Genomic DNA, 24,022 nt, shown 5'->3' with positions numbered 1-24,022 from the left:
GTTACATTTTTATCATCTTTTCTCTATCAATTGCTGAGTGTTGTATCTGCAAACTGTAAGCTATACTTTTGTACTCTGCTCATGTAAGCAAAGTGAATCCTGATCATTTGGTCTCTTCATTTAAGAAAAGATATCCTTGTTTTACAGAGGATACAACAAAGATTCACTGGATGGTTTTCTGACATGAGGGGACTGCCCATGAGGAGACATTGTGTAGAACAAGCCAATCATCTCTGGAGTTTAGAATAATGAGAAGTGGACACGTGTAACAGTCTTAACAGACTTTACTGGAAAAATGCTGTGAGGCCCTTTACTCTGGTTGCATAATCTAGAACAGGAGGTCATAGACTCATGCCAAGGAGACAACCATTTGGGATTGATTTGAAGATAAATTTCTTGGTCAGAGGATGGTGGATTTTTGGAAAGGACTGTAGGTGTTCAAGATCGAGATTAATAGTTTTTTGGACAATAAAGAAACCAATGAATACTAAGAGAGCTGAGTTGAGATAGAACGTCAGCACCGTTATTTTGAAAGAGTAAACAGGCTCAAGGGCTGTATGGCTCATTCTTTCTCCTATTTCTTGTTTTCATATGATATCTATAATGGGTTAATTACCCTTTCAAAGCAGAGCTACCATTAATTCAATGAGCAAAAATGTTATAAATATGTTGCGAATTCAACAAGCTCTTTTTGACTCGCTGCTTGAGACTTTAGGTGGGAGAACTGCTTAACTGATTTGGACAGGCAGCCTTCTAAAGATCCTTGCTTTTGTCTCCACTGGTTTCAAATGCTTGGATTGCAAAATATGGGTTGTCTAATGAGTTGAAGCAGTTATTCATACAATTTTCCAATTAACACAGGAGACTGCTAAAACCATTTCAGACCAAATCAAAAATTACCTGGTACATTTAAAGATAGATTGTGATATGTAACTCTACCCTAGTGAGAGACAGAAATTGCTTTATTGTACAACTTTATTTGCTAATTAATTAGTTCAATGCCTTCATCATTGAACAAGACAGTTCTTTATATCACAAGACGCCCCCAGTAATTTAATCAATGAAGCCACCTGCTACTTAACTCTCCAGCACCATTAAAATTCTACAAGGGAGTGAGAAGAGAACAGGAAAAGTGTTTTGCACACAGAATGTTGCTGCAAGGAATGTTTTGTCATAGGGGAGAGCCGAGGGATAGATTACTGTATATTTTAATGGAAATTGGATAAAATATTTGAAACAGCGGAAGATTCAGGTTTACAGGGAGAGAGATCAGTGAGATTGTTTTGAATTGCTCAAGGAATATAGATATAACACCCAAAATGGTGTCCTTCCATGCTTGAGATTGCAGCTCAATTGAAAAACCTAGAGTGAGAAATCAAAAGTGTTGCATTGGCGTAGTGAGGAGCATTTGGGAGTTGTTTTTGAGGCACAATTTTGGATAAGAACAGAGGGAGATTTCCTGCCTATGCTCTACTCTATTTAGGTAGTGCTAGTTGCTGTGTGAGATGAGGAAATATTATATAATGGTCTTGGATAGAGCACAGCATAAATGATAGCAGGACTCTGAGACATGATTATACAAAGTAAATTTGTACTCATAGAAACATAACATAGGGCTTAGAAACCAAAGTAAGCTATTTGGCCCTTCAGGTTTGCTCAGCAGTAAGATCATAACAGCACTGGTTGTGGTTTCAACTCCAGTTTGCTGTCTGTCCCCAACAACCCTCAAATCTCTTGTCTAGCAAAGACCTACCCACCTCAGTTTTGAATGAATTCGATGACCCCAGACTCCATAGGGGAAGGGAATTCCACAGACTAACAATCCTTGAGAGAAAAAAAAAATCTCAATTTGTTTATTCTTAAGCTCTGATGCCTACATCTAATCTCCCTTTCTTCCATGAATTTTAAAAGGTTAAGGATGATTTAATCAATTTTCAAGGGATGGAGAAAAACTTCTGCTATTTGGCAAGTCTAAGATGATTGGCTTAAAAATTTCATAAGCTAGGAAACACTTCTACACACAAAGGATGGCAGAAGTTTGGAACTCTCTTGTGTAAACAGCAATTAATGCTAGGTCAATTGTTAATTATAAAGCTGTGATGGCTATACTTTCATTAACCAAAGGTATTAGGGATATGGGACAAAGGAGGGTATATGGAGCTAGCTGCAATTCAGCCATGATCTCACTAACACCCAACCAGGCTGGAGGTTAAATGGACATTTCCTGCTCCTGTTATTGCTATTTATTGAATAGCCTTCCGCCCGCTGTAATAACTACACCCCAAGCTCAGGTTCAATATAAATGGGGAATAGAACCAAGACCCTTTTTGCCATTATGAATTTGTAATTAACTTGTCAGGGCCTCATGCTACAAACTGTAAGATTCCATATCCCTGAATCATAGTGTACAAGAGAGGGGTCATGAAAGTGGTAAGGGGGACCAATGATGCAAGCAGCTTTCATTCTGTCATCATTTGATATAATGAAGAAACAATCAAATTTCACAGCAAGATTCGCAGCACCTAATCTTGGCTTTCCTGTATCTAATTATAAAGAGCAGTGGGCACCCACTTCTTTTGAATGGGAATGCAAGTGATAGTGCAGGGTTAGTAGAAACTGCAGATGCTGGAGAATCTGAGATAACAAGGTGTACAGCTGGATGAACACAGCAGGCCAAGCAACAGCAGAGGAGCAGGAAGGCTGACGTTTCGGGCCTAGACCCTTCTTCAGAAAGTGCAGGGTAGCTTGATGAGGTTTCATGCTGCAGAGGTTGAATACAGATCCATCAATATAATACATAATAGAGGTTCCCACCGTGAATTCTCAGCAAAAAATAAAATCATCTGCTCATTTCAGTCTCTGGATTATGTTCGTGAAATAACCTGGTGGGGTTTAAACATGGAAAATTCTGACAATAGCTATACTGCCTTTGGAGTTGGTTAGCAAAGAATCACTGGCAGAAGCTATCAGCAGGGATACTATTAGATCATCTGCCAGCAGCAACACATTATTTAAGTGCAAGCTAAATTTAGCTTTATGGAGGAGGCAATTACGAGAACTGATGCTTGTGAGGTGAAAGCAATTATCCATAACTCTTAAATGTTTCATCCGTACCCTGTGCCTGTACATTACCACATATTTAGCAATGGAAATTTGTAGGCTCAGTACTTCTCAGATGTTGCATATCTGTATTTTGAAAAGACTATTACATCAATGGACTGCAATAGGCTTTAACCTGTGTTTCTCATAAACATACTTAAATCCTCTTGAAACGTCAAGAAGCACAGAGTAATAATTTGCAACATGTTTTTCCTTTCCGTCCCTGCAATGAAACATAAATGCTCTTGCTCCCATTTTGTTCTGGCTTCACACAGCCCAGTGCAATGTTTTTCTTTTACAGGGCTGTCATGCATGGTTTGAAGATGCATATGCTTAGTTGCCACCTGCTCTGAGTGAATTCATCCACAGTGAATTCAGATAACAGCAGTCCTAATATAACAAGGTGGACATATGAGGGGGCAAGTAGATTTAAGAAGGTTCCTAAAGAGAGAGGGAAAATTTGCCCAGTTTCTCAAATACCTCCCAGCTGAATATCTGAACAGCATGCTAACAATTTGATGGATGAAATAAAAAAAGTCAAAATCACTAAGTTTGAACATCTAAATGTTAATGGAGAAATCTTCCAAGATAGCCTCAAGTTTGCTCCAGCTAATTTAACCATGATTAGGAAACTCACCTGTTGTCCACAAAGCTAACAGCATAGTTGACAGCTGGTCCGGCTGGAATTCCAGCATCTTTGAAAAACTGGATCCACTCTGAAGTAGCTGCAGAATAGAAAGAAACCGAGTCTCAGAAGCGCGTCAATACATACCACTTCTCTTCACAAAGCAGGGCAGCTGGCATTCTAACTGGCAATGTTAAATTAAATTTCGGTGTGGCAGCCGCAAATTCTTTACATTGCTTGGGGAGAAATCATGACGAACAAATTATATTCTTACCATTTAGGAACTAACTTAGTTAAAACATTTCGTTGACACATTTTCAATGTCTGATGGATTGATCACTGAATTGTTTTGTCATAGCACACTGCTTCCAGGCAAACGCAAGAAACATACAGTAGAGAAACACAGAGACAGGAGCAGAAAAAATATATCTTGTTCCTTTAGCTTGCTCCACCATTCAATATGGCCATGGCTGATCCTGGGTTTCAACTTCACTTATCTGCCAGCTCCCCATATCCGTTGATCAGTCTATCCCAGCTTTAAACGTATTCAAAATAGAGCTTCCACAATCCTGTGGGGTAGAGAATTCCAAAGTTCATAACCCTCTGAGTAAAGAATTTTCCCAGCTTAGCTCTGAACAATCACCTATTTATTCTGAGATGGTGACTATGTTTTAAATTCCCCCATTAACAACCTCTCAACCCTGCCAAGCTCCCAGAATGTTGTATTTGCAATCAGACCAACTCTCATTTTTCTAAACCCCAGGGAGTATAGACTGTGTTTACTCAGCCTCTCATCATAGCACTAACCTCTCATCCCAGCAACCAATCTAATGGACTTTCATTGTACTGCTTTCAATTCTAAGATTTAATATTACAGCTTCTTAACTAAAGAAGTAAGGAGGTATTATGGCTCAGTGCTAAATTTGTCTGATAATACTTCCATGAAACACCTTGAGATATTTGGTAACATTAGAAGTACTATATAAATGCAAGTTGTTGAAACCAGTGAGTTTTGAGAGTATGACTGAGTCACACTGAGTAAAGTAAGAAAGGAGCGTAGGATCTGATAAAGTATCTGTGCATTTGAAGTTTGAGCTAGCTAGCACAGGGCTGAAGAGAGATTGGGAATGACAATAGACTTACCACTGACCATGTCCAGTCATCACAGGCTGACAATTCAGAAAGCAAATTAGCAGCAAGTCAATACTGGTGAGGGCTGAGTAATCAGTTTCAGTCAACGATGAGAGAGATACTTGCAAACCTCAAATGGTTATAAGATATGGATGAAGCCGATTACCAATGCTTGTTCATTTAGACCTCTGAAAGGCAGAATACAACATGGAGGGGGTGAGGGCTGTTGTGGTGCAGTGGCAATGTACTGACCCCAGGTCATAGAGTCATACCGCACGGAAACAGACTCTTCAGTTCAACCAGTCCATGCTGACTATAATTCCAAACTAAACTAGCCCCATCTGCCTGCGCTTGGTCCACATCCTTCCAAACAAAATGTTTGCCAGAAAGCCTACTGAGCAAGTTACGACAGCGAGGGGTGAAACCTCTGCCAATCCCTTTAAGGGAAATAGCATTGGACAAACAAAGCCAGGACAGGGAGCTCCCTCTAGCAAGAATTCCTTGCAAGATAACAGTGAAAAAAAAATTAGAGTAATGAACCAAAAGGGGCGAGGTGGTGGCCTAGTGGTACTATTGCTGGATTATTAGTCCAGAAACTCGGCTAATGTTCCAGGAAGCCCAGTTCAAATCTCACCACGGCAGATGATGGAATTTGAACCAAAAGGTTTAAAAGGGAAAGTGGTTTGCAGCAGGACCACAGCAAGTTAAATTACAAGAATTATACCACACACAACCATCAACTATCAGAGCTAATGCCTATTTTTCCACATGTTTTCAAGAAGATGGTTCTTCAATTTCAACAACAGTTGCAATTCTGCTGCGAAGTAATCTACAACTCGATCTCAGACATTCAGTAGATGAAGGTCAAAGGAACAACTGGGATTCAAAGACAAGCAATGAGACAAAAATAGCGCTGTAGTCTACACTGAACTGCAAGAGCAGACTAAAAGAAAATACAGCTTTCATGCTCAAGATAGACTAAATTGGTAGATTTTGAAAATATTTTTAAACCATCTGTCAACTTAAACAGTTACTCCACCCTTCACTCAGTCTGTACCATCTACAAGATGGACTGCAAAAAATTGCTAAGGTTCTTTCAACTGCCCCGTCCAAACTCATGACCTCTACTGCCGAGAAGGACAACGATAGCAGATGTATGGTAACACCATCAGTTTCATGTCACAAGGCCGTTCGAACAAAGCCATTTACTATGGCACTGCTGGGGGCAAAATTTGGCTAACAATGTTTGCATCGCCTGGACTGCAGTGATTTAAGCTGAGGGCCTCACAACCATATTCTCAAGGACTATTAGGCATTGGCAATAAAGACTAGCCTTGCCAATGATTCAACAAACCATGGATGAATTTTCAAACTTAGATTTACACAAAATTAACACCACATTAACAGACCTGTTGGGGCAGGAGGAAAGACAATACTACAATTCTCTATTAAAGAGAATAGTAAAAGTTAGCCTGTTAAAGATCTCGAAAATGTTGATGCTATTCAGTAGGACAGACACAGAGAGGACATTACCTCTTGTGCAAAAATCTAAACTAATTGGCATGAGTATAAGACAGTCATTAACAAATCCAATAAGGAGTTCAGAAGAAATGTATTCCACCATCCAGTCAGAATGTGGAACGACAATCCAGGCCGGAGTGTGGAGGTGAATACCGTATGAATTTAAGGACAAAATATTCAAGTACATGAGTGCGAAATTAACAGGGTATGGTGAAAGGAATGAAGAAGGCGGGGCGGAAGGAGATTCACTGTTGTATAATAAGATTCATGATCATGTGACCTTGACACCAGTAAGCAAAGATAGCAATCTAGAATGAACATGTGAAAGGAGAAGTCTTAGACACTACATTAGAGAGCTGTATTTGTTAACCTAAATAATGAGTGTTACAACACATAAGGAGCTGATGAGCATTACTTAGAGGTAAGGAACAAGCAGCTTCAGGAATTGTGTATGTACAGACTCCCATAGCTTAGAATTAATCTAAACCAGTATCTCAATGCACAGGCAGCAGAACTGGCTTAAAGCACAAGGCAAAGTACTCATAAGGAATAAAAACACCAGGATAGATTGGTTGAGACAAATGACCCATTTCTGTACTGTAAACGCTCTCTCACTCTATTTATAGATATCCTAACATGGAGACCTGCTGTCACAATGCGTCACCCTTATCTATCATACACGATCATACACACATTCATTGTAGCTTGTCTATGAAGTGTGTCATCCAGCTATGCCTAGATCGATACTTCTTTCCGTTGCCTCCACTCTGCCATCTAAAAGACATCACTACAGCTGTAACTATTACGTTTAAACTACATCGACTTCCCTTTATGTTATTCATTGTTTATAATACCAGGTTGGTGGCATTGCATTTTTTTTAAGTTAACCTATTTTTCTAACAAGCTGTTCAGAGATGTTATTACACACCTCTGGAGCAGGTGGGACTTGAACCCAGCCTCCCGGTCCGGGGTAGGGACATTATCACTGTGTCACAAGAGGACCCTGAGCATGTTTACGATAAACACTGTCAAGCTTCTGTTGTGCACATATAATGTGTCAGTATGATAAATGTTAACAACAGACTAACAATCTCCCCATAAATAACTGATGTTTGTTGTGAGATCAATAGACATGCTTACTTTGAAACTAGTGCTAGGAAGACAGGCATTAACTTTTGTAACTGCTGGTTATAATCAGAAATGAAATTTGGACTTAACCTACTCATGATGCCTTGTAAAATCTACTTAGGTCTTTTTTCAAATAGTTGGGAACTTGGGGAGCCTATAGTTTCCCTGTAACTTTCTCCACAGCAATGCATTGTCCACTTAAAGTCAACTTGCCAAATTGATCAGCTCATGGAGTACAAATTGGTGAAATTTTTTTGAAAATTGACACCATTGCATTCGCTGTGATGAGTTCAAAATGAAAAGCTTCAGCAACAATCTCTCTTACCAGCAGTGAAACCCACTGTCTCATATGCCACAGCAATAACAATTACAACTATGTAGTCGAAACACTATTATTTTTTGATTCATAATATTTAAAGATTTATAATGGATAAATGCAATTCATTTCTTCACAGAAAACCTTTGTTTTAAATAAGTTATTTAAAATGTTGTGCTGCAAAATCTCATTCTTACAAGTAAAAAGTTGTCAAAGTTTGGAGATGGTGATCGCCAGTTAATCAGTCGATTTTGGCGTTGTCTTTATCACAGTTAGATTGTTTTGGAAGGATTTTAATATCCTTTCTGTATGGGAACAGCCAGAAAACAAAGCAGATTCACAAGTAACCTGAAACAAACCACAGTACAGTCAGGCAGCAAAGGACTGCAAGCAGAATGGGTACTTAAGGGAGGAAACAGAAAATCAGTTTTAAGTTGAGCAAGATGACCTGCTAAGCATGTGATTTTTTATATATTACACAGCTAACCTGAAAGCGAGTTCAAGTATCACCCGCACAATTTGCGACACATTCGGATCATCTCACAGAAAGTCAAAGCCAAACTCCCAAGTTTGTTGGATACATCAATCAGAAGCAATTGATTTTCATGAGGATGATGTGGAATTTCTTCTGACAGTTGGACTCATTGGATCTCCTTTCCATAGAGAGCTATGGGGACAGGATCCTTGTGCGTATTTAAGGCTGAGATAGATTCTTGATCAGGAGGGACAGAAAAGTGGACATGAGGAATGTCGGATCACTCAGTAGCACAGCAGGCCTGAGGAGCAAAACAGCCTACTCCCGTTCCTACTTCTAATGGTCATGTGATTTTCAAAATCGTGAGGTAGCAGGAGACAGACAACCAAAGCTCCACTTTTATGCACGCTCTTAGGTGTGACAAGAAGGTCTTCAATACTGATTCTAGCTAATGACACAGGAAAAGCATGACATCAACTTGGGACTGTATGATCAGTAACATCAACTTGGCTACAGGCACCAATACTCAAAACAGCAGACCCCACAACGACACCCGGTAACTACTTCACAATCAACACTTAGGTCGAAACCCTGCTTCTCGCAGATTGGTCTCTTCATGCATCAGCAAAAGTGCACCATATGAACAGCAACCCCATCCCCAATGGAATTGATTTGGTGCATGCTCATCGTCTCAAGTAGATTGAAGTATGCCAACACCAACCAGGCAAGCTGTACCGACGGGAAGTAAATGAATCCAATCAAGGTCGACGTCTGGCCATTGGAAACAAAATAGCTTGTCAATCGATGGAAAACGCAGCTAACCAAATGAATTCAGTCCACTTTCAGAAAGATTGAAGACATTGCATGCAAACTGCACAAATCTGCAGTCTCAACCACAAGGACACACTTGTTATTTGCTTGGGTTATCATGCAAGTAGCTACTGGGCTGTACACGATCAACACCCATAAAAGACATTCAACTGAAGCCACTGAACTCAAGAAGTTATCTACAAATGACTTGAATTTCTAATTCTCACTTCCTCTGTAATTATGAAGCTTTCAAGATTAATTCACAGCATTATTTAAATTTTCTAAGCGACATGGACTGCAGTCCTTCTCCATCTTGTGATTTAGCTTCAAACACACTGTGTGCTTTAAAGAAAGTTTTCTTCATCCATTGTGTTCAATTGACAAATGGACATTGCAATTCTTTTATCTTTTTCATACATTGCCACAGGATCATCACAAGAAAAACATAACCAGGTCATTCAGCCACTTTGAACCTGTTCTGCTGTTTAGTATCTTAACTCCATCTGTCTACCTACCTTTGTTTCAAAATCTTTGCCTAAAAAAAAATGTGAAATACAGAAATTATCTTCAAATTAAAGTCTTAAAAATGTCACCACCATTCGAGGCAACTGAATTAAATGCATAAGTTATGAAACATTCATAAAAATCAGGGGACAGCACGGTGGCTCAGTGGTTAGTACTACTGCCTCACAGCGCCAGGGACCCGGGTTCGATTCCACCCTTGGGTTACTGTCTGTGTGAAGTTTGCACATTCTCCCAGTGTCTGCGTGGTTTCCTCCAGGTGCCCTGGTTTCCTCCCACAGTCCAAAGATGTGCAGAGTAGTTGGATTGGCCATGCTAAATTGTCCATAGTGTTCAAGGATGTGTAGATTAGGTGGGTCATGAGGGGGATGGATCTGGGTGCGATGCTGTGAGGGTCGTATGGACTCGTTGGGCCGAAGGGTCTGTTTCCACACTGTAGGGATTCTATGGTGATGAAAAAAGGTGCCAGAACAGAAAATACTTTACCCAGTTAACTGAAAAATATTCAGTGCTTTCTTGCTCTATTTAAAAATCTTGAGCCTACACCTCACACAAAAAAGAAAAATGTCTGCTCATGTTTCACATTCAAACATACAAATTAAGAGCAAGATTGGGCATTGAGCCCCTACAGGGTGCTCCACCATCCAATAAGATGACGGCTGATCTGATTACTCCACATTCCCACCTACCCTCCATAACCTTTCACAACGTTACTCATCAAGAACCCATTTAATTCTGGCTTAAAAACAGTTGAGTCTGCAACCTCATCTTTTGAGAAAAAGTTCAAAGATTTATAATGTTTGTGGGAAAATAATCATCCTTACCTTCATCATAGATTTGAGATTTTTGTTTTGAAATAAGTACATTCTCTCACAACAGGAAACATCCTTTCCGCAACTACCCAGAGTCTTGTATGTTTAAACTAAGTCAACTTCTACTCTTCTAAATTCCAGCAGACACGTACTTAGCCCATATAATCTTTCCTAAGAAAACCCATCCATTCTAAGTATTAGTTCAGTAAACTGCTTCCAACACATTTACATCCTTGAAGGAGAAAACAGTGCCAAGGAAGGGTCACCAGACCCAAAACATTAACTCTGTTTTCTCCTTCACAGATGCCGCCAGACCTGCTGAGCTTTTCCAGCAACTTTGGTTTTGTTCCTGATTTACAGCATCCGCAGTTCTTTTGGTTTATATTTACATCCTTCCTTGAATAAAGAAACTAATAATGTGCACAGTACACTAGATGTGATCTCATTAATGCACTGTACAACTGAATTATAACCTCCCTACTTTTGCATCAGAAATAGTTCTGAGGGACAGAATATAGCTGCACTTGGAAATTCACAGATTAATCATGGAAAATTGGCATGGATTTGTTAAAGGAAGATAGTGTTTGACAAATATGACCAATTATTTTTTGAGAGATAACCAGGAGTATTGATGAGAGTCATGCACTTGATGTGGTCTACATAATCAAAAGCCTTGCTAAAATCTAAGTCACTCTTAGCAGATGGTTAAGAAACTAAGAAGACAAAGTGGCCCAATTGATCCAAAATTGGCTGAGAGGAAGTAAGTAGAGAATGATAGTTCAGGGATATTTCTGTGACTGGAGGCTATTTCTGGTGGAGTTGCATAGGACTGGGTGCTAGGGTCTTTGCTGTTTGTGACGTACATTGATGATACAGACTCAAACATAGTGCACATGATCAAGATGTCTGCACATGACACGAAAATTGGTAGGATGGTAAATAGTCAGGACAGCCATAAACTACAGGAGATCATCAACGGACCAGTCAGACACGTAGGCTAGTGGACAAATGGAAATCAATTTAGAAAAGTGTGAGATTATGCACCTGGCAGGACTAGCAATGCAAGGGATTATACTATAAATAGTAGGACCTGGGAAGTAATGATGATCATGAGGTCCGTAGCATGCACAGGTCAATGGCATAGATTTTAAGGTGAGAATTTTTTCACCCAGAGAGTAGCAGAAGTCTGCAACTCTCAGTCTGAAGGAGAGGTTGAATCAGAAATGGACTGAAGCAGTTCAAGAAAGCAGCCCTCCAGCACCTTCTCAAGTGCAACTAGGAATAGGCAATAAATCCAACATCCAGGAGGCCCGACTGAACCGGCCACAAGACCCCATAGAACACTCAAGGCCATGAAAGGTGCCCAGGATCCCATTGGGAGCACACACTTACCTCTTGGAGCAGATTTCCCTCGGGATCAACTAGGAGCAGCCACCTACTGAGGAAACATTGGTGGCGTTGCTGGACTTCAGGTGAAACTGAAATTATTTAGGTTTCAAGTCCCGCCATCTCAGCGTACTCCTCGTAAATGTTCAAGTCGTTGAAAACAAAATGATGAACTTAAAGCTAGACTCACCTGCCAAAGGGAGTTAACAGACTGCTGTGCACTCTGTCTACAGAGACATTGCTCACTCCTTCTACATCTGACTGTGCCTTACAACCTGAAGGTTTCTCAATTTACCAAATGGACCACTCAGTGTACTCGGGCAAGGAAAGGGGCAGTGGGGTCTGCTTCCTAATCAACACCTCCTGGTGCTCAGCTATGGCAACTCTGACAAGTTACTGCTCCCTGGACCAAGAATACCTTTCAGTAAAGTGCTGTCTCTACCACCTGTCATGTAAATTCACCTCCACTTTCCTAACTACAGTCTACGTCTCACCCCAATGCGGAAGTGAAGAGTGCACTTGACGAAGTATTCAACACTACAAACAGCCTTGAGACGGAATATCCCAAGGCCTCGCACATCGTAGCCTGTGACTTCAACCAGGCCAACCTCAAGAATGCGTTACCAAAATACCATCAACACATTTCCAGCCCCACCAGAGGTCCAAACATCCTTCCTTGATCATTGGTATACAACCAAAGATGTCTACTGCGCTATCCCTTGGAAAATCAGATCACAATGCTGTGCTTCTCGTCCCTGCTTACAAGCAGAAATTGAAGCACGAGGACCCGGTACGGAAAGTAGTGCAGTGATGTTCTGAGCAATGGAAGGGCTTCTATGTGACTGCTTACAGTTGGTGGACTGGTCCATATTCAAGACCTCAGCTGTCAATTTAAACAAGCGTGCCACTACTGTCACAGACTTCATTAGTTAGTGTGTAGAAGATTGCCTGAAGAAGTTAATCCAAATGTTCCCCAAGCAGAAACCACTGATGAACCGGGAGATCCACTCCTTACTGCAGTCCAGGGTGAAGGTGTACAAGTCGGGCAACCCCGACCTATACAGGAAATCCAGGTATGACCTTTGTAAGGCCATCAGAGATGCCAAGAGGCAATACCAAACTAAGCTTGAGACCCAGACTATCCACAGGTTCACCTGTCATTTGTGGCAAGGTTCACACGACATAACAGGCCACGAAGCGGAATTAAATAGAATCGTGGGCAACAGCACATCCCTATCCGATGAGCTCAATGCATTCTACACTCACGTTGAACAGAAGATCACTGAACGATGTCACCCTATCCTAACAGCCTCAGATACAGCTGTACCCAAGGTCACCGCCGCAGACATTAGATCAGCCTTCATGTGAGTGAACCCTTGGGAAAGTAACTAGCCCACGTGGAGTCCCCAGCCGTGCACTCAGATTTTGTGTGGACCTACTGGCATGCATATTCGCAGACATCTTTAACCTTTCCTTATTACAATCTGAAGTCCCCTCCCGCTTCAAGGGGACCATCGCCATTTCGATGCCAAAGGAAAATTATGGAGCGTGCCTCAATGACTACTGCCCGATGGCTCTGACCTCCATAATTATGAAGTGCTTTGAGAGGTTAGTCATGGCTCACATCAATACCAGCCTACCAAACTGCCTTGACCCTTTGCAATTCGCAACAGGTCCACAGCGGACACAATCTTCCTGGCGCAACACTCATCCCTGGAACATCTGGATAATAAGTGCACACTTCATTTCCGCATTGGGGCGAGACGTACACTGTAGATCAGGCTCCTGCTTATTGACTACAGTCTGCCTTCAATACCATAATTCCAAACAAACTCATTTCTAAACTCCAAGACCTGGGTCTCAGCTCCTACCTCTGCAACTGGGTCCTCGATTTGCTGACCCAGAGACCTCAACAGTAAAAGATGACAACATTTTCTCCACCATAATCCTTAATACTGGTGCCCCGCAAGGCTACATACTCAGCCCCCTACTATACTCCTTATACACTCATGACTGTGTGGCCAAATTCCACTCCAACTCCATTTACAAGTTAAAAACAGAAAAGAACTGTGGATGCTGGAAATCAGAAACATAAGCAGATATTGAAGCCAGGGCTACTGAGCTTTTCCAGCAATTTCTGTTTGTTCCATTTTTAAGTTTGTTGACACCGTTGTTGTAGGCTGGATCTCAGTCATGACAAGACAGAATACAGGAAAGAGATTGAGTGGTTAGCAACATGGTGTAAAGACAACTGTCTCTCCACCAACATCAGCAAATTAAAGGGCTAGTCATTGACTTTAAGAAGCAAAGTGGAGGGCACGCTCCTGTCTGCATCAATGGTGCTGAGCTGGAGATAGTCGAGGGTGTCAAGTTCCTGGGTATGATGATTTGTCCTGGTCCACCCACATCAAAAAGGCGGTCATGAAAGCACAATGTCTCTACATCCTCAGTAGGCTAAGGAAATTTGGCATGTCCGCAAGGACTCATACCAATTTTTTATAGATGCACCATAGAAAGCATCCTATCTGGATGCACCACACAGGGCATGGCAATTGGTCTTCCCAAGACTGCAAGAAACTACAGTGTCGTGAACACAGCCCAGTCCACCACGCAAACCAGCCTTCCATCCATTGACTCCATCTATACTTCTTGTTGCCTCAGGAAAGCAACCTACATAATCAAAGACTCCTCCCAACCCGGTTATACTCTCTTCCATCAGGTAGAAGATAAAAACGTTTGAACACATGTACGAATAGATTCAAGAACAGCTTCTTTCCCACTGTTATCAGACTTTTCAACAGACCTCTCAAATATTAATCTGGTCTCTCTATCTGCACTTGCTTTGTGGTTGTAACACTTCATTCCGCACTCTGTTCGGCTACCCTGATGCAGTTAGTATGGTACAATCTGTGTGTATAGCATGCAAACCAACACTACACTGTACCTTGGTACATGTGGCAATAAGAAATAAATCATTCAATCAAATGCTGGCCCTGCCAATTTTGTCCACATCCCATGAGTGAATTTTAAAAAAAATCTCTTGCAACATTTAAGCAGTATTTAGACATTCAATCGGGTTGCACAAGGCTAAGAGCTGGAAAATGGGATGAGTGTCATCAGATCTTTGTTGACCAATGAGATAAAGGGCATCCTGTAAAGATCTGAGAGTATGGTCAGGTCTCACCTTAAAGTCTCATCCAAACGACTACAGCTCTGACAGTGTAGCACTCCCTCAGAACTGTACAGGGAAGGTCAGCCTGGACCTTTTGTGCCCAAAATGGTGAGGAATTGGCAAACTCCCCTCTGACTCAGAGGCTAGAAATAGAATTTGTCATTCAAAGGAACAGCTGCTTTGGGAATTAAACTCGCGGAAGGATAAGATTTGCTGGAACTCTCTAACTATGTGCCGGGGTCTCTCAGGCTCCCAGCCGGGGGTGAGCTGACATATGGCGGGGATCTGACTGTTAAGAAAACGCCTGCCTCAGCGAGCCGGCTCCGGGCCCTGAAGCTGTGGGTCCCGGGCCCAGCGCCCACTCAGTGCCCAGGCCTGAACACCGCGGCTTCGGACTTCAGCCCGATTTTCCCTCCGCAGCCTCCTCCACTCAGCCTCGGGGGGCCCCCGAGCTCCCGGCCTTCGGCCACTCCGTCCTCCCCGGATCCGGCCGCTTTTCACCAACTCACCGAGAGTCACCGACACCATCTTGGCAGCAGCTCCGCGGAGCGCCAGACGTCATCTCCGGGCGCCCAACAGGAAATCCTAGCACCCTGTCCCCTAGCAACCAGGCCAGGCCCCAGTCCCTTACCAATCAGTCCACGCTCCAATGACCAGTCCCTCAGCACTCAGGTCAGGACCCACTGACTAGTCCCTCAGCACCCAGGTCAGGACCCACATTCAGTCCCTTAGCAACCAGGCCAAGTCCCTCTGACCAGTCCTTAGCAACCAGTCCAGGCCACAGTAAACAGTTCTTTAGCAACCAGGCCAGGACCCAGTAACCAGTCCCTAGCAACCAGGCCAGTTAACCAGCACTACCAATCAGCCACTAGCAATTTGACCTGGTCCTAGCAACAAGACTACCTGACCCTACCAACTAAGCCATCTCCAGTCAGACTAGTGACCCTGGAAACCAGTTCTGACCTGTGGTAACAGAACAGAAATTATGCTAACTAAGTTAGTCATCTTAGTATTCCGGCCAGTTGACCTTCCAACCTGACTCAACCTTAGGAACCAGGCAAATGCCAGTTGCAATTGTAACCTCGTAACTATTTCATTGAACCTGGAATCCAGACCAGTGATCAAAGCAAACTTTGACCTAAATTCTATCAATATTGTAACCTAGGACAATAAATGGAGCAAGAGGATATCATTAAGCCATTCAGACCTATTCCATCATTCAGTTTGATCACGATTGATCTGTATCTTAACCCACTTTGGATCCATTTCCCTTAATATCCTTGCCCAAAATAAAATGATCAATCTCATTTTTTTAAAGTTTCAATTTTCCCCAGGCTCAGCAGCTTTTGGGAGAGAGTCTCAGATTTCCACTACAATTTGTGTGGGTGCCACAGTGGCTATCACAGCTGCCTCAAATGCCTGGACCGGGTTTGATTCCAAACTCAGTAGCTGTCTTGAGTTTGCATATTGTCTGCATGGGTTTCCTCTGGGTGCTCTGGATTCCTCCCACAGTTCAAAGATGTGCAGGTTAGGTGGATTAGCCATGGTTAAAAACTGCATGCAGGGTAATGGGGATAGGGTCTGGAGTGGGATGCTCTTTGGGGGTCAGTGCAGACTCAATGGGTCAAGTGGCCTCTTTCTACCATGTAGGGATCCAATGAAGGAAGTGTCAATCATATTTCAGGTGGAAACACTCCCTTCCCCAATTCACAATGTTCTGATTTCACACCCCGCTTCAGAAATCCCATTTAGGTCAATAGGATTTTGAAGTTGTACAGAATGCTGTTCTTTGGACGAGATGTTAATTTTCAATCCTGTCTCTCTCTTTTGTTTATTTATGATGGTACACGATGTATTTCTGAAGGCCGAGAGTGAAGCATGACGCTGTAATACACTGGGGTGGTTCAGACAATGTCATACAATGTGTCTGAATGACTAGTTTGTGGAGTTAGTCAAACCCATAGAGACAGCAACACTATTTTCTATACAAGGTTAATTCATGGATACAAAATTCAACTTTTGTTTTATTCTAAACATAAGATCTGCGGATGCTGGAAATCTGAAACAAATACAAAAATTGCTGGAGAAATTCAGCATGTGTGGCAGCATTTGTGGAGAGAAAGCAGAGTTTTAATGATCCCTGCATGTCCAGTACATAAGCTAAAGTCTCTTATTCCAAAATAAAGTTCAAGCAGGAAAACTGAGAAATTGCTATTTCAGAAACATTTTATTTTAATCTCTGGAAATCGATACATGTGTAAAACAATATCCTAAACCTTTTCAGCACGAAAAAACAATATTAATTTTGTGCAACTTCGGTGGATCCAGACGCTGAGCACTGGGTCCGATTTTAACTCTGTACAAAGTTTTAAAGCAGTTCGAATCTCACCTAGCCTTGCCTCCCCTATGGAAGACTGTATGCAAACAATTCCTGTCAGAAGCAATTTCAACAAAATCTTAACTCCCCTCCACTTCAGAAGGTGACAGCCATTCCTGCACTGTAGTTCTCAAGAAACTGGCTGGAGTGGATGTGCTTCACCTCTAACGCTAGACAGTGAGGGTCAACAAATATTTGACGGGTGCGGGAGGAGCCTCTATCACATGCAAGGAAGATGTGGTTTGTCTCTAACATCTACTCTCCCGCTTACCTTCCAGCAGGGTTCACTAGATAGAATCTTTTACCCAGAGTTGAAAAGTCTAAAACTTGGGGAAATGCATTTGAGGTGAGAGGGAGAAAGTTCAAAGGAGATGCCAGGGGCATGTATTTTACACAGAGAGCAGTAAGAGTCTGGAATGCACTACCGGGTGGTGGCGGAGGCAGATAGGATAGGGGCTTTTAAAGAGACTTTCAGATAAGCACATGAACATGCAAGGAATGGAGGGCTACGGAGCAAAGGTAGGCAAGAAGGATTAGCTTAATTTGGTGTAGTGTTTGGCACAACATCGTGGGCTGAAGAGCCCGTTCCCGGATTCTACAGTTCGATGTTCTAATTTATAAAAGTGGTTTAGATGAAACGACAGAAGGTGTGTTGCCAAATTTGCAGACAATACAATGATATGTAGGAATGCAAGTTGTAAAGAGAACATAAGAAGGCTACAAAAAGATATAGATAGGCTAAGTGAATTGGCAAAGATGTGGCAAATTGAGTATAATGGGGGAAAATGTGAAATTACCAATTTTGGCATATAGAATTTCTTTTTAAAAAGCATATTCTCTAAATAGAGTCATACAGCACAGAAACAGACCCTTCGGTCCACCCAGTCCATGCCGAGCTTAATCCCAAACTAAACTAGCCCCACCTGCCTACTCATGGCCCATATTCCTCCAAACCTTTCCTATTCATATATCCATCAAACTGTCTTTTAAATGTTGTAACTACACACATTCACCAGTTCATCAGGAAGTTCATTCCACACACGAACCACCCTCTGTAAAAAAAATTGCCTCCTATGTCTTTTTAAAATCTCTCTCCTCTCACCAATGATGAGTAATTGCAGAGTTCTGAGATGCAGAGGGATCTGGGTGTCCTAGGCACAAATCATAAAAAGCTTAGTATACACGTACAGCAAGTAATTAGGAAAACTAATAGAACGTTATCAGATATCACAGGGAAAATTGAATACTTCAGTTTTAGAGAGCACTAGTGAGTATAGTGTACAGTATTGGCACCTTATCTAAGGAAATATATAAATTCATTAGAGGAAGTTCACAGAAGGTTAACTAAACTGATACCTTTATTCGGGGAGAGGTGTGGTGATTTGTCTTATGAGGAAAGAACGGACAGAGTAGGCTTTTTTTTGCTGACTTTTAGAAGAGTAAAAGGTGATATTATTGAAACATGTAAGATTCTGAGGGTTCCTCACAGGGTAGATGAGGAAAGGATATTTCCTCTAATGGGAGAATCTGGAACTAGGGGTCACTGTTTAAAAATCAGGATGGTCTTTTTCCATCAAGGATGAGGCAGTTCTTTTTCTCTCAAAGAGTCACAAATCTCTGGATCTCTCTTCCTCAAAGCACAATCAAAACAGAATTCTTGAATATTTTTAAAGGCAAGGATAGATAGATTCTTATTAGGCAATGCAATAAAAAGTTATCAGGGTAGATGGTAATGTGGGTTTGAGGCTACAATCAGATGAGCATGATCTTACTGAATGGGGACCAGGTTTGAGGGGCTGAATTTGTATGATTATATGTTTCATACAGAAGATGGGCTAAGCTTTCAAATGATCAAGTATAAGGTAAATAGAGGCAAACTACTTCCTCTGGTTCAGAGGTCTAGGAGCACAGTATAAAAATTAGAGCCAACTCTTTCAGAAGTGAAATCAGGAACCACTTCAACACACAAAAACTGGTAGGGGTTCAGAACTCTCCTCCATGAACAATTAATGCTACATCACTTGTTAATTTCAAAATTGATATTTCTAGTTTCTTGATAATCAAAGGTATTAAGTGATAAGCAGCAAAGGCAGGTGTGTGGAATTAGGATGTAGACCAGCCACAATTTCATTGAAGGGCAGAACAGGATTCAGGGACTAAATGGCCTCCTCGTCTTTGTATGTCTTCTTTGCCCCACAGGGGACAGTTAAGAGTCACAAATAGTGGTGTGGGACTGGAGTCATGTAAAGATTCAGACCTATTTCTCTCCCTAAAAGGATATTAGTGAACTAGTTGGATTTTCAGTGAAAGCTGACAAATATGTGCCAGTTTCATTCAGATTGTGAAAATTTTAATTCAAATTCTCAAACTCCCATGGTGGAATTTCAACACCCACTCTCTGGATTACTAGTCCAATAACACAACCACCACACAATCAAACCCTACTATTCAAAATTGGCCACTCCTCTGTGGATTATTGAGCAAATAATCTCCAGTTGTTAAAAGAAGGCAAAACAATGAAAACAACACTTAAGCTCCCAGTGACTTTCCAACACTGAACAGTAGTTACGATGGGGAGAAACTGCAACAACATGAATAATAAAATGTAAACCATTTAATGAAAGACATTTAAATTCTTCAACTGACTTAAAGTTGCTTCAAAAGCTGATTGAAACACTAATTCTGTGCAGCACATGATTAAATATCAAAACCAGGGTGGGAACATGGAGATGAAATCAAAAACAAGGACAGTGAGAGTCTTAAAGAAATAAGATATTGTTTCAGAAGATACTCCAAATAATTACCAGCAAATCAGAGCTATATTTTTCCTGTAAAAGACATCTCTGTCATTAGTTCCCACACTCTTATTTTCCCTATTTCAGGAGTCCCACTGCCAAACAGGTGAGGGTGAGCTACCCAAAGCCCTCTGGCAATACTGGTTGTAACAGTTCACAAGGAGCGGTTCTGTCTCCTGTGGGGGGTAAAAAACAGCTCTTTATCACATCACCCTAACCATGTATAAGAAAGAGAACATGCAATGCCTGATGGAATTCCGCAATGCATAGTAGAGAGTGTCATGGCATCACAATGTCACATCACAGGATGCCTATCCTGCTGTACTCTTTACACAGTTTATTAGTAAGAACACACTCAATAAGGAACTCATCCATATGGACCAAAAGCCCCTGGGTTTAATCCTCACACTAAACCGAGTTAGCAGACCTTAGCTAGACCAGGGCAGCAGTGGATTAAGGTACAAAGAGGAAAATAAGTTTTTGACACTGCTAACCACCGAAAAATCCCTGCTGGAAACTGCATTTGTGAACTTGAGGTCAGGTTGCCCAGGGTCAAGGTGTTTGTGGATATTTTACCAACTGGAAAGAATGGCCTCCGGATTTCTGGGTACCCAGGAGGCCATATCCCAGCACGAGTTGGGAAGAGTACATGTATTTCTTTTTTACCTTTCTCCAGACTATTTCTTCCTACATTTGCAGAAACAAATGCTTGAGGGAACTGGCTTATAGGTGTCACTGAGTTCTAAGGTGTTAGAGAGTTGTCATTATTTCAGTGTAAAACAAGCAAATTTTGATTACATATTCTTTTAATTCAGTTGCGGAGAGCCTCATCAAGCATTCACTTTTAACAAACAGAGGGCACCAGAGTTCAATTTGGAAAAGTAAAAGCTGATTGATTTTAGCACCTAAACAAAAGGTGCAGGGTCCAATCCTTCCTTCCCAGCTATCTCCTCAGGGACCAGAAACTAAACCTGGAAGCAAGGTTCAGTTGATTTCTAGGTGGTGCATTTCCCCACTGAGCCACCATGGGAATCTGTTTGTTGTCTGTCAGCAGTTTCAGTTTCATCTTCCTTAGTACATCAAACTTAAAAAAATGATTTTAGCGCAACAGAAATCAATAGAACAACAGAAACTGGCCAATTACACTTATTAAAAAATAGGAAGAAGAAATTGTTTTACAATGTGCACAAAACTACTCAGTTGATCACTAACAGTGTCCTTGAAAAAGAGAGATTTGGAAATGTTGTTAAATCTAAAACTGTAAAAAAAAACATATAAACTGAAGAATGTTTAATCCTTGTCCATCTCCATATCTTCAACTTCCACTGGCTCCTCCTCGTCAAAGTATCTCTCCTCTTCGTCACGACTTATGATGTCAAGGTTGTCAAAATCCGGGTTGTCATCAACAGTACTGAAAGGAGAATGGGCCGTAAATAACAGAAAGTGTAACAGTGGTTTTTCTAATCAGAGTTTGCTTATGTTTCTCTAAACTGCAAAAAAAAAGTGTTGGATTGAGGTGTGTGTGTGGGTGCGCGCGCGTGCGTGAGAGAGAGGGGTATGCGTATATGGGGCGGGGGGAAATGTGTGTGAGGGGTGCGTGTGCATACGTGGGGTATGTGTGCGGGGGGTTATGTGTGCGTGCACACACGTCTGTGAGGTGCGTGGGCACGCGCCCGCGTGCATCTGCGAAGCGTACGCGTGAGCCCACGCATGTCTGAGGTGTGGGCGTGAGTAGTGTGTCTGTGAGGTGTGTGCGTGAATTGTGTGGGAGAGAGATAATGGTGCGAGTGCTTGTGGGGGGGGTGGTGTTTGTGTGTGTGAGTGGGTGGGTTGTGTAGGGCATTTGTGTGAGGTGTGCATGTGTGTGGATGGTGTGCGCGCGCACGAGAGAGAGAGAGCGCGTGCGAGAGAGAGAGAGAGTGCGTGCGCGCGCGCGACAGAGAGTGAGACAGAGAGAGAGTGTAAGTGTGAGAGAGAGTGTGAGAGAGAGAGTGAGAGAATGGTGCGTGTGCGTGTGCTGCACGTGCATGTGGGGTGGGTGGTGTTTGTGTGTGTGAGTGGATGGTGTGTCTGTGTGGGGGCATGTGAGTGGGGGTGTGTATGTCGGTTGTGTAGGGCATTTGTGTGAGGTGTGCGTGTGCGCGCGCGCTGTGGGGTGGTTGGGGAGGGGATACGTGAGAGCTATCCTCTGCCAGCCAGTCCAAATGGCCATTCTTCCTGCCTGAAACCATACAGCGAATAATGGCAAATGTGGAAATAAAGAATTTAAATTTGTATAGCAACCTCGGGATGCCCCATAGCACTTCACTGTCATCAATGTATCTTTTAAAATGGTGGCCAATTCGCAAACATCAAGCTCCCACAGCAATGTGCTAAACGTTAAATGCCCATTGTTGGTACTGAGGGATAAACATTGACCCTAGATAGCAGAATCAACACGAGCTTTTCTCAAAACAGTGTCACAGGATGTTTTAGATGAAACCCATGTGTTCCCACTGTCCCCCCGCCCCCGCAAAAAAAGTCCTTTAGTTTAACATCTCATCTGAAAAGTGGCGCCTTTAGCAGCGCAGCACTCTCTCAATGCTGCAGTGGACTGTCACAGTTGAACTCTCAACCTTCTGAGTCAGAGGTAAGAATGCTACCCGCTAAACTGCAGCTGACTCACTGGTTATTTAACACAGAAACAACCCAAAGTGCTTTAAAGACACAACGATGCCGAGTCAATTACCAATTTACATTGTTGCTGCAACAGTTAAATGATATATAGTTTCATTCTGGTTAATCTAAAAGATTATTTTCAAGGTCTAGACAAGAGTAACAAAATCTGACAAGCATTTTTTTCAAGTAAGAAATGGCCATAAGCGCAAAGGGATAACAAATAATAATGTTTTTATAAATACAGTTTAGAGGCCATTCTTACGATGCTGGATATTAATTTAATGGACGAGGTCAAAAGAGTAATTGTTAGGAGAGAATAAGTTATTTTTCATAAACCTGTAGGTGGTGGGAGAAAAGGAACACTGAACGATTTTGAACATGGAATGAAACCACAAGGCAATGAATGGCATCAAGATTTCAACAAAGAGGAAGAGCTTACAGATCTTGGTCGGTGAAGAGAGGAAACACAAGGATAAAATTTAGAGCTTGCATTAAATATTTGATATCAACAGGAAGAGACAAGCCTGGCTATGGCAAAGAAACGCCTTAATCATGGAAGTGGAATATTGGCGGGAGGGCGATCTATGTGTTTGGTTTAACATGGGATTGCTATTTCAAAGAAATGGCACTGACACAATGGGCTGAATGGCTGCTTTCTGTACTGTAGGATTCAACTCTGTATACTTATGTTTGATAACTACCTGTAATCGAAGTCTCTGTCTTCCCCATCCAGAAAGCGTTGGTACATGCGACTCACAAATTCTTCCCTCAGCATGCTCCTCTCGTCGTCACTGGGTATCCAGTCTGCAGCTTTAGACTCTGTGTCGTCATCTAGATGGAGCCAGGAGCATCAGTGACACAGCTCAAAATTCACAATTTCTTTTTTAAATTTGTTCATGGATGTGGGTATCAATGGCAGGGCCAGCATTTATTACCCATTCCTAATTGCCCTTTACTGAGTGACTTCCTCGGGCAGTTCAGAGGGTAGAGAAGAGTCAACCACATTACTGTGGGTCTCGAGTCACACTAGACTGGGAAAGAATTCCCTTCCCTAAATGACATGAGTAAACCAGAAATATTTTTACAACAGTTTGGGATTCATGGTCACCATCACCAATTTTAGATTTGCTTTTAATTGCACGTGGGGAGGTGATGGCCTAGTGGTATTATTGCTAGCCTATTAATCCAGAAACTC

General features: G+C 42.0%; 1 protein-coding gene and 1 long non-coding RNA gene across 2 annotated transcripts in view; both read right to left on the bottom strand.

Annotated features, from left to right (window-relative positions):
* Positions 1-1,756: 1,756 nt before the first annotated feature.
* Positions 1,757-15,622, bottom strand: LOC125487314. Its single transcript, XR_007265805.1, has 3 exons — positions 15,507-15,622; positions 3,737-3,824; positions 1,757-1,824 (listed from the first exon to the last, which is right to left on the bottom strand). It is a non-coding gene; the product is annotated as an uncharacterized LOC125487314 (long non-coding RNA).
* Positions 15,623-17,205: 1,583 nt separating this feature from the next.
* Positions 17,206-24,022, bottom strand: part of ccdc97 (coiled-coil domain containing 97) — a 16,047-nt gene continuing 9,230 nt past the window's right edge. The window contains exons 4-5 of the mRNA XM_020533747.2: positions 23,529-23,658; positions 17,206-21,580 (exon numbers count right to left, since the gene is read on the bottom strand). Coding sequence (XP_020389336.2) covers positions 21,460-21,580; positions 23,529-23,658 — 251 coding nt within the window. The 3' untranslated portion in view covers positions 17,206-21,459. The remainder of the gene's footprint in view (positions 21,581-23,528; positions 23,659-24,022) is intronic.

This window comes from Rhincodon typus, chromosome 39 (genome assembly GCF_021869965.1).
Source record: "Rhincodon typus isolate 14 chromosome 39, sRhiTyp1.1, whole genome shotgun sequence".
NCBI classification, from domain to species: Eukaryota; Metazoa; Chordata; class Chondrichthyes; order Orectolobiformes; family Rhincodontidae; genus Rhincodon; species Rhincodon typus.
Note: the sequence above shows the minus strand (reverse complement) of the source record. Positions and strands in the feature narration are given on the sequence as shown.